This window comes from Manis javanica, chromosome 1 (genome assembly GCF_040802235.1).
Source record: "Manis javanica isolate MJ-LG chromosome 1, MJ_LKY, whole genome shotgun sequence".
In the NCBI taxonomy this organism is placed as follows: Eukaryota; Metazoa; Chordata; class Mammalia; order Pholidota; family Manidae; genus Manis; species Manis javanica.
The window spans coordinates 241,314,628-241,328,748 of NC_133156.1; the positions used below are offsets into that span (position 1 = coordinate 241,314,628).

At 57.4% G+C, this 14,121-nt stretch overlaps 1 protein-coding gene across 1 annotated transcript in view; it reads left to right on the top strand.

Moving 5' to 3' along the window:
- Window positions 1-1,711: 1,711 nt before the first annotated feature.
- PXDN (peroxidasin) overlaps window positions 1,712-14,121 on the top strand; it is a 73,307-nt gene continuing 60,897 nt past the window's right edge. The window contains exon 1 of the mRNA XM_037026468.2: window positions 1,712-2,019. Within this exon, the coding sequence (XP_036882363.2) occupies window positions 1,829-2,019 (191 nt within the window). The 5' untranslated portion in view covers window positions 1,712-1,828. The remainder of the gene's footprint in view (window positions 2,020-14,121) is intronic.

The window sequence follows — 14,121 nt, forward strand, 5'->3', positions numbered from 1 at the left end:
CTTTCCGGCCTAAAGCATTGTACTGGCTTCTCACTCCCGCCTCGCCCCCACCCAGGGCTCTGCAAATGGCTGTGTGTAAGTCAGGGGCAGCAGGTGGATGGAAGGACAGATTCTAAGGAATGCAGTTGTGGGCACAGACAATGCCACAGCCGGCCCAGGAGATGGCCGTTTGGGCTGCCCGGGGTGCCCCTGCCTCCTGGGGGTGGTGTCAGGTTGAAGGTGTTTGGTGATGTATGGCCTTTGGCCAGTTGAACTGGAGGGGGCCTGGAGATGTTTGGACAGAGAGGTGGTGGGGTCACAGTTGTGACATATTCTCTGCTGTGTGGTGGTGGACGGTGCAGACCCAGGAGGCAGGGCTCCCCAGAAGCAGTTTCAGAGGTGGTCAGGGGCAGTGGCAGGGCAGGACTGCCTGTGTTCTTGGATAGAGGAACGGAAGTCAGAGCTCCTTAAGGTGGGGTGACAGCTGCCAGGTTCTGAGAACATGATCTACAGGGTCAAACCAGTGGTTCTGGAAAACACATTTTCAAGGAGCAGAATATTTTCGGTGTCTTGACAAACGGTCAGTGTGGCATTCTTGTGAGTCATCGCAGTGGACTAGACACATTTGGAAAGGAGTGTGTGTTGGGGGGCGGTTTCTGCCCACTTAGTACGCAGGCCCCTGAGGGCTTGTACGGGTCCCTGGAGGCCCGGCAAGGCTATTCCACATGGTCACAGGGACAGTGGCTTCAGGGACAGCAGTGCAGCCTCCAGAGGGGCCTTGGGCCAGACCCCAGCTCAGCTGCTTCCCGAGGTGGACCCTCACGACCTTGTGAGACACTGGTGTGTGCTCACACAGTAATAGGGCAGCACCTGGCCACCCCCAGCCCCATGAGCAGGCCCTCAAGCACGCCTTGGCTGAACACCAGCCGGGTCCTGTGGTGGACACAAAATGGGTTTGTCTGGGGGTCAGAATGCACCAAGGCTCCACTTTGTGACCTTATAGCTTCAGACAATCAGCTAAGCCTCCAAGTTCTCGTCTGTAAAATCTGAGTATCAGTGGAGAAAATGTATGTAATATTGTTAGAAGGTACCCGCAAATGTGTGTGTTTGTGACTCAGTGTCTTCCCTCCTTCTGTGGCTTCTGCTGGTGATCCTGCACAAGTTCCACGTGGGAAAGGTGTCCCCGAAGGAGGGAACGAAATGGCCTGGAGTGTCCACCAGGCCCAGCCCTGTGCCCAAGACTCCGCACCAAGTCTGCTCCTAGCAGTGGCCTGGGCTAGGCAGCGGATGGGCCTCTGTGTCTCAGACAGGACCTGGCTGCCTGGCTCTAATCCTGCTCAGCGTGTATGCATGGAGACAGAAGGAGACAGAGACACGGAGAGACAGAGATAGACAGAGACACGGGGGGAGGGAAGGACATGGCGCCTGGAACCAGGAAGCTCTCTAAACGTGTTTTACTGAACAACAAAAGCCCACTGCACACGTGCGAAGCGCAACTAGGCGAGGTGGAGCAACCTGGAGCAGGCCCCCAGCTCCTGAGCGCAGACCTGGGGTGAAGCCCTGGCCCCTTCTCCGCTCTGCCCCCCGGGGGCCCAACCCCAAGGCTGCGCGGGCGGCCCCGGGGGGGTGGGGGCGCAGCGGCCGGACGCCGGCCTGAGGGCCTCGCCCCGCCCCGGCCCCGGGGGTGGGCAGGGAGGAGCCTCGCGCATGTGCACAGCTGGCGCCCCCCGCCCCCCGCACACAGCTGGGCCGCGGGCCGGGGGGCGGGCGCAGTCCGAGCCGGCCGTGGACGCGCCGGGTCCTGCGCGGGTCCCCGTGCGAACGTCCTCCGCCCGTGCGCGCCGTGGCCATGGCCGTGCGCCCCGCGGGCCGCTGTCTGCTGGCGCTCGCGCTGTGCTGCGGCTGGGGCGCGCTGGCCGCCGTCTCCCCGAAGCCGGGCGCCGGGTGCCCGAGCCGCTGCCTGTGCTTCCGCACCACCGTGCGCTGCATGCATCTGCTGCTGGAGGCCGTGCCCGCCGTGGCGCCGCAGACCTCCATCCTGTGAGTGCGGCCGGGCGCGGGGCGCGGGGCGCGGGGGCGGCGGGGGCCGGGGTCGGGGCGTACGGGCGCCGGCTGCTGCCGCGGGCCTTTGTCCGCCTCGGCCGTGGCGCGGGGGGCGGGCGAGCGCCGTGCGCGCGGCCTCCGGAGCCGCCTTTGTTTGGCGCCCAGAACCAGCGCCGGGCCGGGACGTCGTCCGGAGCCGCGGGGAAGCCCCGCTCGCCGCCCGCGCCCCGCCCGGCAGCTCCTGCCCGCCCCCCTTCCCCCTGCGGCCCCGTCTCCCTCTCCTCCCCGAGCCCAGGGCACCCCTCCTCCTCCCCCCGCGCCCCCGTCGTTCTCCTTCCCGTTTCCCCTCCTCCAGGGGCGCCGTGACTGGCACCCGCTCCGGGGGAACCTCCCCCACGTCCCCACTCCCGGCCGGGCCCCGAGAGTCTCCTGCCCGGGGTCCCGGGGCGCGTGCTTCTCGGGCTTGCCCTGCTCCCGAGCGAGCCTGGCGGCCCGGGTTCTGGGAGAGCCGCGGAAGGGTTTGTGGGCTCTGGAGTCTCCGGGCGCCTCCCGCGTGTAGACGGGGGGTCCGAACGGGTTTCCGCCCGGGCACGGCCCTGCTCTCCTCTCCGGCCTGGGCGCGCCAAACCTCGCCGCGACTTGGCGCTCAGTCGGTGGGAAGCGGCGCAGCCCCGCGGGCCCGCTGCCCGGAACCCCGCGCCCAGCGCCCTCCCCGAGGCCGGAGCCCTCCTTCCCCGGGGCCCGCTGCCCCAGAGTTTGCGCCCGCCCGGAGGGGCTCTGATGAGACTGGGACTGGAACTTCTCAAAATCTGAAAAGACAGGCGTGCATCTCAGGCGCCGACCTGAGTCCGCGTCCCGCAGCTGCCCTTCTGAATGCCAAAAATAGTTTCCACTTTCTTGGCTGAGCCCGGGGACTTTTGGCACCGCCGAAGAGCCTGCGAAAGTTGTAAAATTGAGACCGAACTATTCAGGAAGTGGGCGGTCAGTGTTGGAACTCTTAAGACAAAGTACGTGGACAGATCCCCCTCCTCGTGGCCATGGAGATGCCTTTGGGAGCGGTACCCCCCAGCCTGCGAAACCTGCCCGGGGAGGCCGACCCAGGCTGTCCTTAGTAGTGTGTGCTGCCAGCCCGCGGGCATCGCACTCCAGAGACACACTTTAAGGCAGACTGAGGTTTTTCTGGATATGGATAATTTAATTCTTTAGTGAGTCAGTGGAAAAACTTGGACTCCGAGGCCGTTTTTCCCATCCGGCCAGTCTAGTGCTCGTACTCTGCTTTGCCTCCAAATCTTAATTGCTAAAAAAGAAAGAGCAGTATTTTAAAATATGAGTGTTGTAGAACTAAAACGGGGTCCTCCAACCGGCCTGCCGGGCATGGGGACATTGTCCCCAGAAACCTGACAGTGTTTGCAAAACAGCTGAGGGTGAGACAGGGTCGTCTCACTTGCAAGATTTTCAGAAAGCGCTCAGGTGCATAAACTTTACCTCGTGCTCTCACGGGTTTTTGTAGTTTTCAGAGATGTTTTGATGACCGTGCTTGGTCTCATGGGTTCTGCAGGGCAGCAGAACGGGTGCTGACCCCACCCACTCCCTCCTGGAGCTAAGCTGACTGTGGGTGAGCCGGCAGGCGCCCACTGTGCAGTTGTGCGCGCAGGCCCAGAGTGAGGGTGCCCCCATGGCTGCCACATCCCGTGGAGGCACTTAGGACGGGGCAGGGCCCAGTTCCGCCGTGACAGGCTCTCACTGAAGGACGTGAGCGGGTCAGTGCCCCTGCACTGAGGGCACGGTGGAAGCATTGACAGCCAGGAGCAGGCATTGGGAACAGAGAGGAGACAGGGATGGAGGGCTGGGGAGCAGGGAAGAGGGAAGGGAGCCCATGGGGGCAGCAGCACCCTGCGGCGGTCTCTGGTCTGCGTCCCAGGCCCTTGGAGAGGGGTGTCCTGGTGGGATGCAAGCTCCTTGCAAACTCCACTCATGGAAGAGCATTAACCTTCAGCTTTTCTCGCAGATCTCTGCTTTGATGCATATGCTATTCTCTATTTTAAAAAATTATTTGGTGGAATGATTGGATAAAGAATGGAGCAGGCCCAAAGTTGGGCAGTGTAACCCATACACCAACCCCCTTGTCTTCAAGACCCCCCTCCCCGCAAAAAAAGGATGGACTGGGAATCACTGGAAAATACCGGATGCGCCTGCCCCTGTGTCAGTAGGTGGAGCAGGGCAGGCACTAGATTGTTGTGATTTGTGGTCGCAGCTCCAGAATAGTGGTGTGGGACCTCCTGGTGATTCAGGCTGGTCTGACCCTGGAGTTCGCGCCAGCGGGAAGCGGGCCAGACGGCCCACGGTGGCCTCCCGCCTCCCGCCTCCTGCCGCCTGGCCACCTTCCTGGACGCTCCTTCTCCAGCGGGCGGGGCATCAGTCCAGCTCAGAAGTCCCACAGAAATGCTGGTTTAGTGTTTGAATTTCATACTCTGTTCACCACTATAGTGGGATTCAGTCACCACGATGACTGAGAAGCTGGCATCAGAAGGTGAAGTGTGCCCTTGTCACCCCTCTCGGCTCTGGGCCATCTGCACTGGTGATCTGGCCTCGGATGGGCCCCTGCCCTCCACCCCTCCTCTTTCCTCTGCCTGGAGCCTCCACTGTGAGGTCGTGGGAATCAGCTCCCCAGAGCAGAAGCCCAGGCCCCTCGCCGTGGAGTTGTGTCACTGCCATCCACGTGACAGGAAGCCTTGGTGCTGGAGGGAGTGTGGGGGTGTGGGCTGGCATGGGTCCTGTGGAACTGAGGATGGCTGCAAGGAGGGGGCTCTGCTCCATCCTCCCTGGGCAGGTGTGCCTACTGCCCACCAGGTGTTCCCACACTCCTCAACTTCCTTCACCTGCTGCGTGTTTGGGTCCCTGCCCTGTTCTGTTCTCTGCATGGAATAGCCAGAGGGTGGGGAACACAGTTTGCCAAGAGTGGGCTTCTGGGTGCGCACGGCTGCTCTGCAGCAGCTGGACATTGGCACCCTGAGCACAGGTAGACGTCCCACGGTCCCCAAGTTCCCCCTTCCTGAAGGTTCTGGGGATCGTGGCGCCAGGTGAGTCTCCAGCTCCCTGCATCACAGCCTGCCTGTTCACCAGCCTCCACTGGAGCCCCCAGACTTGGCTGCTGAGAGACCCACCAGGTCCCTTTGCACAGAGATGCAGTCTCCTGACAGGTGGATCGAGGGGCGTGTCCTGGGACCAGCAGGAGGACGTTAGCGGTGGGCTCTCCGGCTGGGCACTTCTCCCCCAGCCCTTTTCACCCTCCTGTGGCTCATGGGAAGCCCCCTCCCTCCTGACTGTGCCCTGGGGACTCCCTCCAAGCTGGAGAGGTGGGGGCGGGGGGAAGCTGGCCTCCCCTCCTCTGGGCCTGAGATTGGCAAGGTCAGTAGATGCAAAGGCGGCCTCCTGGCTGCAGGCCGTGCTGGCCCAGCCCATCCAGGGGACACCAGCCTCAGGTTGGGGCCTTGGCTTACCAAGGACAAATTACAACTTCACTTTAAAATTCTGTCATGATGAAGTTGGTCTTGCATTTGAAAAGTACTATCTGGGTATTTCAAAATATTTAGGTCTCGGTAATTTATCTTTCCAAAATGGTGATGGACCAGCTATGTCCTCCCACTGCCGGCTGCCCTTCGGGGTTGTGCAGGCTGGGGGCCAGAGGCAGCAGCTGAGCATGCTGTGCTCCGAAGAGGAGACTGGTGCTCAGACTGAGCTTTGGGAGAGCCCGGCTCCTGGACGGCTGAGTGTGACACGTGCCACTGAGGAGTGGGTGCCATGCTTTGTCGCCGCCCTGCCATGGCCCTCTGGAACGTGGATTTGAAAGCCACGTCTGGGAAGCCCCCTCGTTAGAAACTCCAGCAGCCGAGCTGGACTCCGGGTGTTAGAAGACCTCCCTCCCTCCTTTGTGTTTGTAGAATCAGGGAAATAGTCATAAAAGAGAGCATATCAGTCCCTGAGGCTGAACGGAGAGGGCAGCTCAGGCTTGGGGCCTGGCTTCATCCCCGGTCCAAATGCTGCCTCTGCGACGTGGATTAGATGCACCTCCCTGCTTCCTTCTTTGTGCAGTTCTGTGACTCAGTTTCCCTACCTTGCTGGCAGCTGTAGGCTTCCTATCCGAGGGGGCCAGGTGGAGGGGAGAGGGAGCAATTGCACAAACTGATGGTTTGATCGTTGGTTTTGGAGTTCAGACGGTGGCCAGCAGCTGGAGCCAGGATGGGTGTCCTGTCTGCCCAACACTCGCGTGTGCTTGCCACACACACACACGCGCGCATGCGGCTGTGGGAGCCAGCAGGGATCATTGCCTGGGGAAATAATGGGGCCCTTTATTAGAAGGGAGCATCCAGCACACTAGACAAGGGCCGTCTGCTGCACCCACTCAAGGTTAAGCATCAAAAATGTCAACAGAATCAGTGACAAAACCCAGCCTCCAGAGCTGATTTCTCCGTCTAGTTGTAAACTAGGTCTGTTGGAACACGACATGCACTGCACTGATTCAGTTAGGAAAGTGTGAGTTTCCATCTTTCTGACTAGAAATACCAGGCTGTGCACTGGGGACCAGAACCTAAGACTTGGAGTTGGGGACCTGGCTCCCCTAGTCTCCTACCTACTGTGTGGATCTCTGGTCTTCAGTGCCCAACATGTAAGGTCTTTGGAACGTCAGGGTCCAGGTTCACTGAGCATTTTGATCCTGACAGCTTCCGTACGCTTGTGGGGTACACAAGGAAATGTGATTTTCTTGAACATACATTTTTTTTTGTGAATTCAATTGAAAAGAGTTAAGCTTTACTGAATTTGATGCTTAAATAGTCAATCAGGACATGTATGCGTGTTACTCCCTGTCTGGGCCAGCATGCTGTTGGTCGAGCTCTGTGTGTGCGTAAACCGCCTGTGTGGATTCAGCGTAAACATGCCAGGGGCTGAGTGAATACTTCATTGGTGTTTAAGAAAATATTGTTGATAGTTTACAATCTTTCCAAATTCTGTAATTCCAATGATTCACATTTTTTTGTCTGAAAGCGAGCTGTACTCCATCCTAGTCCTCTGGTTTCTGTGCAGATGTCACAAGCCCAGAGATCACATGGGTGAACCCTAAGGGACCCTTCAATCACGTGATTGCTCGTGTGACATACTGCTGGCAAGATGTTGAGGAAAGGTGTGGTAGTTGTTTCCTGAGTTACTCCTTGGGGTCCCCTTCTGACCTGCATACGGGTGGGTTCTCTTGTTAATTTGGTGATTAGTTTCTGAAACGGTTGCCTCTCCTCATTTCTCTGCACCCTAGAGGGTAGAGAGATGGGGGCCCTGACCCCCAAGAACTTTGCCCAGAGTTTTGGGGGTGAGTGATCAGCCCCTGTGGCTGTCCCCGTGTTCTGTCTGCTCTTTCTCCTTTGCCCTCTCCCAGGCGGTTTACTTTGGCTTCTTGGCATGGTGCTTTGTCCTACAAGGGGCTGTCCACCAGAAAACAGCTCACTGAAGGCAGGTCGGACCCACTCGCGCCGGGTGCCCTGCCCATCTGAGGGCGCAGCAGAGGTGTGCTCCTGGGGGCGGCTGGCCGGCCCTGTGCAGCCCCCCGTGTGTCCCAGGAGCAGACCAACCTTGCCCAGAAGGCCCCAAGGAGCCTGCAGGGTCAGCCCCCTGCCCTGTGTTCTGTTGTAAGGTCTGAGGAAGAAGCTTAACTAGTGGTTATTCCCTTATTTACCTTTGTGCACATGAATTTTCACTTAAGGGAAAAGGGTTTACTGGGACACTGACATTTAAAAAGGCGCACATATTTAAGTGGACTCTGTATGTTTTGGCGTGTCCTTTCCGTGGAGCCGCCCCCACAGCCGCCGAGCCTCCTGGAGCCCTTGTGCCCCTGCCCCCCCACCCCTGCCTCGTGGCTGGGACGCCTCTGTTCCCGAGGGCTGGTTTCAGTCAGCCTTCCTGGGGTGGCCGGGCCTGCGCTGGCCCTTCGGGGTCAGTCTTGCCCCTGCATGGGGCTGAGCAGGATGCAGGGCTGCTCGGGCAGCAGTGCGCCGACTGTCCCGAGGGGCTTGCGTGGGTCATGTAAGCTGCTGGTCGGGACGGGCCCCTCATTATCCTCTCAGGACCTGATGCATCTGTAGAGACGCCACTTCTCTTTCCCTGGGTACAGAAACACGTGTCCTCGTAGCCCTCACGGGTCCCCTCACCTGGGGCCTGCGTTCTGGGGTCTCAGCAGGGCCCCGGCATCGGACGGCTCGCTGTCTCGTTCTGCTGTGTGACCTCTGCACGGCGCCCCGCCGTCCCCCCCGCTCCTGCCACAGACTCCGTTTTCTCCCCTTCTCCCTGGCCCACCTGGTGCTTGGCTGGCCCCGTGCTGCCTGCAGACCCTTGACCCCTCTCTCCTCCTGTGGGGATCTGCACGCTGCTGGGTGTGCCTGCTGCCTCGGTTTCCCCACGTGCCCCACATCCCTGTGTTCACGGGGCTTGCGCTCAGTCTCTTGGGTTGTGTCTGCTGGTGGCTGATGTAAGCTATATTGGAAACAGTAGTTTTTGGTATTTTGTCAGCTTTTTAGTTTGAAACAGGGGAGGAAGTCTGGCCCCTGTAATTCTATCCTGTTAAAGCTGAAGTCCCCATTCACATTTTTTTTTTGTAATTTTTAAGTCTTCTTTTAAATTCTTCTGCAACAAGATGTGGTAAGAAGTAAGTAATAGTTGAAAAAAATAATGACTGAATTCACGTGCCTCGGTCTGCATTAAACAAAAAATTACAAACAATCCTCCCCTCTGTTCCGGGCCTCGGGAATGCCTCTGTACCAGGGCAATTTGACTTCAGCTGCTGTAATAAACAGCTGCAAAATCACGGAGAATTGGAATAACGTGAGTGCCTTCCTCATGCCACAGGACGCGAGGTACTCTTGGTAGGGAGGCTCCGCTCCTGGCCTGGGGTCAGCACAGCGCGGCCAGTGGGACGGGGGTCTGCCGTGGAGGTCCATCTGTGCCGGAACTCGCCGTGACCCCTTGTGTACGCTTCGTCTGTGGCCACCTTCTAACTGCAAAGGCAGAGCTGGGTAGCTGTGAAAGCCAGAATATTGGAAATATTTTTCTCTCTAGGATGTTTGCTGTGACAGTGACCAGGGACCTCGGCTCTGTGCTGTTGCTCTGCTGTCCTCAGCCCCTCACCTCCAAGCTGTCATGGAAGAGCAAAGAGGAGAGTGGAGTGGGGAAGGCTCCGGGGTGCAGACTGCCTGGGGGTGCCATGTCTGAACACCTGCACCAGGAGGCGCTCATAGCTGCCCGAGCCCAGCACCCAGCCTTGGGTTAGGGTGGCCATAATTACAGCCGACTCTCATCAATCCCGGTAGTTACAGTATAAAGACCCTGAGAACACTGAGTCAGCGGATGCTTAGCCGTCACCCCAGAGAAAAAACAGGGAGGTTCCTGTGAGCCTCTGGCCATTGTTCTCATGGACCGTCAGTAAATAATGTTATTTTTTGTGTGCTTCTGTCTAAAGGCATTTGATATAGACGGCTGATTCATTGACCTTGAACTCATGGCCAATCACAGTGTAAGTCATGCCTGAATTGAGCTCATCAACACAACTGTTTTCTCTGTAAGCCAAACCCCAGCCCTCTTGCCCTCGGGGGCACTAGAGAGCGCTCCAGCACGCAGCTTCACGTGGTTTTAAACAGCAGAGTCACCCAGAGAAAGCAGCAAACATGCTAAGCATGCAGCACTGAATAGACTGTGGGAAGGACACTCGTTGGCAGCCGGGCAGGAACGAAGAGGCAAGTGCCACCCGCAGCTGGGGTGTGAGCACCGGGCACCCAGATGCCCACTGCTCCACGCTGTCCCTAGTGACAGCAAGGGCACCAAGGGTGTTTGATTTTGGGGTGACTGGTTGATCTGAGTGAGAAGGAGCCCGAGGACTGACCGTGTTCTAATGGAGGCCCCAGCTGGGCCTTGGGGTGGCCCGCCGGCAGCGCTGCACTCCTGTGGAGCCTTCCTCCGAGTCTGGGCATCACGGCTGACAAGGGTTGATAGGACCAGCACGGGCCCCCGCAGAATGCCAGGGCACTTAAAATCCCTGACAGTCTCTGCCTGATCTTCGCAGCGCAGAAAGTGTCCTGCCTTTGCGGTTCCACGACTTCAAAGTCATGACATTTATTTAGTGTTTTTAAAATGTCATAAAGAACCTGCTGTGTGGAGGCATTCCATGTCAGGTCCTTGGGATGGAAATGAACAGGGCTGCCTTTTGGTCTTCGGTGTGCCAGGGATGGCCCCCACCGAGCCCCACCAAGGGTGACAGGGTGGAGACTGACCTTGGGTGGCCACGATGGAGCTGTGTACCTGAGGGCTGAGGATGGCAGCATGGTGCAGGCTGGGGCAGGCATGGCCAGGCAGCCTAGGGCTGGGCTCTGGCTCCATGCTCACAGTGCACCCCTTGAAGCCTCGGTTTCCCCATAGATAGGGTCCTCTGGGGAGTAACAAAGGGCATATATGTGAGGCGCTCCTAACAGTCTAGCACGGGAGACACTTCACAGTTGAAACTGTCGTTTTATTCTATTATCGCAATCTGGATTCATTGAAAGATGTGCATCCAAATGTGCAGAGTGAATGTGGGCTGTCCCAGCAGAGCCCAGGGGGGGAGCAGTCTTCATTGCTGATCCCGAGGGATTGGGGTGTTGTGAGGGGTGGGTGCCCCCAGAGCTCCCAGGGCATGAATGGTCATCCTGTGTGCAGACATCACCTGAAGCAGATACTTGTGACCTGGGCAGGAGCTGCCACCGAGCAGTTTTCTGTGCATTTTAGATGTCACAGCCCAGGCCCAGATGTTTAGGAAACACCCAGTGCTCCCTGGTAAGGCCAGCACCCGCCAGGCACCGGCGCAGAGCACATGTTACATGCTTGGATTAAGCGTGAACTCGGTCACCCTGAAGTATGGCTGACGTCGGTGGCCGTGGGAAGGTTTTGCCCTTGCTCAGAGCTCCTGGGCATTTCCCGAGACGCGGCTCCTGGGCAGTGAGATGTCTTTCTCGGCCATGCTGAGGAGCGAGGCTGGCAGCGATAGAGGTAGAGGGGCGCTGCCCCAGGAGGCAGGCTGCCGCTTCTCTGAGTGCTTGCTTCACTTCCTTCAGGGAAGGAGACCCTAAATTAGGCTCGTTGCTTCCTGGAATAAAACAGTATTTCTGAAAATCCATAACCAGCTGAGAAGCACTTGAACATTTAACAATAGCAGTTAAAGTGGATACAGTTAGTCATCATTATTTATTCAGACATGTGGGATGTTTATGTTGGCATGGCAACAGGTGGCTAAATATTAATCTTGAGCATTTGTTTTCTTGTGTTTTTTTGTTGTGTAATTTTCTTAGGTCAGTGCTTTTCACCCCATCCACCCACCCAGCTGTCCTTTCTTCTGCACACCCACCCGTGCATCCATCCACCTGCTGGTGTGTCCACCCCATCCCGCCCACCCCTCCATCGTCTGCCCACCTGTTCACCTCTCCCTCCCTCCCGCCGTAGTAGCGTCCTTGTTAAGTGTCAAGCGGTGGTGCTAAGACACGGAGACCCTGCTACTGGGTGCTGACCGTCCAGGAGGGGCGGGCTGCGGGCGCGCCGTGACAGAGCACCTCGGCCCTGGTGGCCGGTCCCTCTCCTTCCTACTCTCCCGTGGCTGAGGAGGGGACTGCGAGCCCAGCTAGAGGGTTACAAAAAAAAAGACAGCTGTGCAAAGACCTCTTTCTGTAGACTCAAGCCCCTTTTCTCCTAAGCTCGGAACATATCGGCTGTAAAACCTGACTTTCCGTTACCGCGCTCAGCCTAGAGAAGCCTTCTCACTCTTGTGCGGTTTCTCGGGGTGCTGATTCTCCTCCGAGGTCCTTTTAGTGACCCTTCCTCAGGAGCCTTTCCCAGTGGTTCACCTCGAGCCCACTGAGCTCCTTTGGGGTTTATCTGCCCCACATTTTGGTCCTGTGACATTTTCTCATCAGCAAAGCAGTTTCACTGAACACATGAAAACATTTCCTCAGCATGTAAAAACATTCACTGGGGTTGTGCTTCTCATCTTCCTAAAAACTTCCTAAATTCTGTGTAGGAAGCCACTACTTAGGAACTATTTGGTGTCAATATTTGTGGATTCTGTTTTGTGGCCGACTTCTCCAGCAGAGGTCATTAGACACAGAAAGCCTGATTTGAGGCTCTTCAGAAAAGCACAAGCACATACCGGCCTGCTTCGGTAGAGCCTCCAGTCAGTCACGTCCTGGGCTGAGGGCGTGTGGCCTTCCGCCTGCCGTTGGCCGAGCCTTGGATGAGTGCCCAGTGGGACAGCGTGATTTATCCGCTCATTTTGCTCAACTCAAGAACAAGCCGTTTCTCACTGCAGGAACAGCCCCGATTAACCCATTCCGTTGTTTAAATTACAGGTTTTGCTGTTAGAAGGACACTGTGCCTCCACATGCCTATGTGTCCGTGATGGTGAATTTTATGTGTTGATTTGGCCAGGCCCCAGTACCCAGATATTTGATCAAACGTTATTCTGGAGAGATTAACATTTAAGTCAGTAGCTCTTCAGTAAAGCAGATTACTCTCCCAGGGTGGGTGGGCCTCTTCCAATCAGCTGAAGGCCTTGAGAAGAAAAGACAGGGGTGCCCCAGCAGGAAGGAATTCTGACAGCCTTTGGACTCAGAGGGCAAGTGTTCCCTCAGCCCCCAGCCTGCTTGCCCACTCTGCAGATTTTGCACTTGCTGCAATATATTTGTGTGTCCACATATGCATGCCCTGTGGGTTCTCCTCAGGAGAACCCTGGTGGACACCGTGTCCGGTATTGAGACCCTTGTTCTCCTGGCTACAGCTGGTTGGATCTGGGTGGGCACCTGGCCAAGGACAGCCAGGCCAGGCCGTGTGCTGGCCAGTTGCTTACAGTCAGGCTTAGCCTGGACCAAGGACAGATCTCTCTGGGGACCTGGAGCGAGGCGATGATAAGGAAATAAACAGCTGGCAGTGGCGCTGAAATCAGCAGGCCGTGGCTGCAGAAGGGTCCACAGTGGCTGTAAAGCCCCCGTCGGTGGCACAGAGCTCTGAGGAAGCAGCGAGGGCCGACGCTGGTGCAGGGGGCGGCCATAGCGGGGACACTGGCATGCCTGTGAGCCCGTGCCTGGTGTGGGAGGGATGCAGAAGGAGCTGGTGCTCGCACTGCTGCTCCTCAGAATGGGGTGCTGGGATGATCATTTACTCCTTGACCCCAAACAGTAGGAAAACAACATGTGATTACTTTGTCTTAAAACATTTAAAAAAAGGAAAGGAATAAACCCATCTTTTAGTCATTTATTATTACATAAGCAAGATTGTTCACTTAAGAAGAATTTTCAAGTACAATAAAGACAAAGAAAAACCCTAACCCTGCAGCCCATGATTCTTGGAGTGTGGAAACCTGTCCTGTGCATCTGTTTGCCGATTTCTGTGTTGTTGGCCGGTTTATTTTCCACAAGGAGGTAATGCATGCCATCTGTGAGTGCACCTGCCCCCTCTGTGAGCGCACATGCTCCCTCTGTGAGCGCACCTGCCCCATCTGTGAGCACACCTGCCTTGCCCCACCCCTACACCCACACTGTCTGTTTCATCTCTGCGTTTTCCTCCATGCTGACCTCAAACAGGTGACTGAGATCTGTTGGCATCTCAGCTGGTCCTATTTACCTCTCCCCTGCTCACCCTCATGGGGTCATTTTCTGTGAAATGATCATGTCATGACTGAATGGGCACCTGCTGTCAGCCCCTTCTTCCAGGTGAGGTGGCCAGTCAGGTGCCGCCAGGATCCTGGGCCAGCAGGTAGGCAGTGAGCCCACACTCAGAACACAGAGTAAACCCCTCCATTGGTGCACCCCCTGTCATGGTAGATGCACTGATTTGTTTGGCACCCTTCCACTTGGACCTGGGTTTTCCCACCCAGGAGGTGTGAGTGGCCCAGATTGTTCCCTGAGAGGTGTGATGGGTCCAGGGTGTGCCCCAGGGGGTGAGGGGCCCAGGGTGCAGCCCAGGGGGTGAGGGGCTATATAAGAATGGGTTCTGGGGGAGTGGTTGGAGCAGGTGTGGTGCTTGGGATGGAACCTTGGCTGGGTA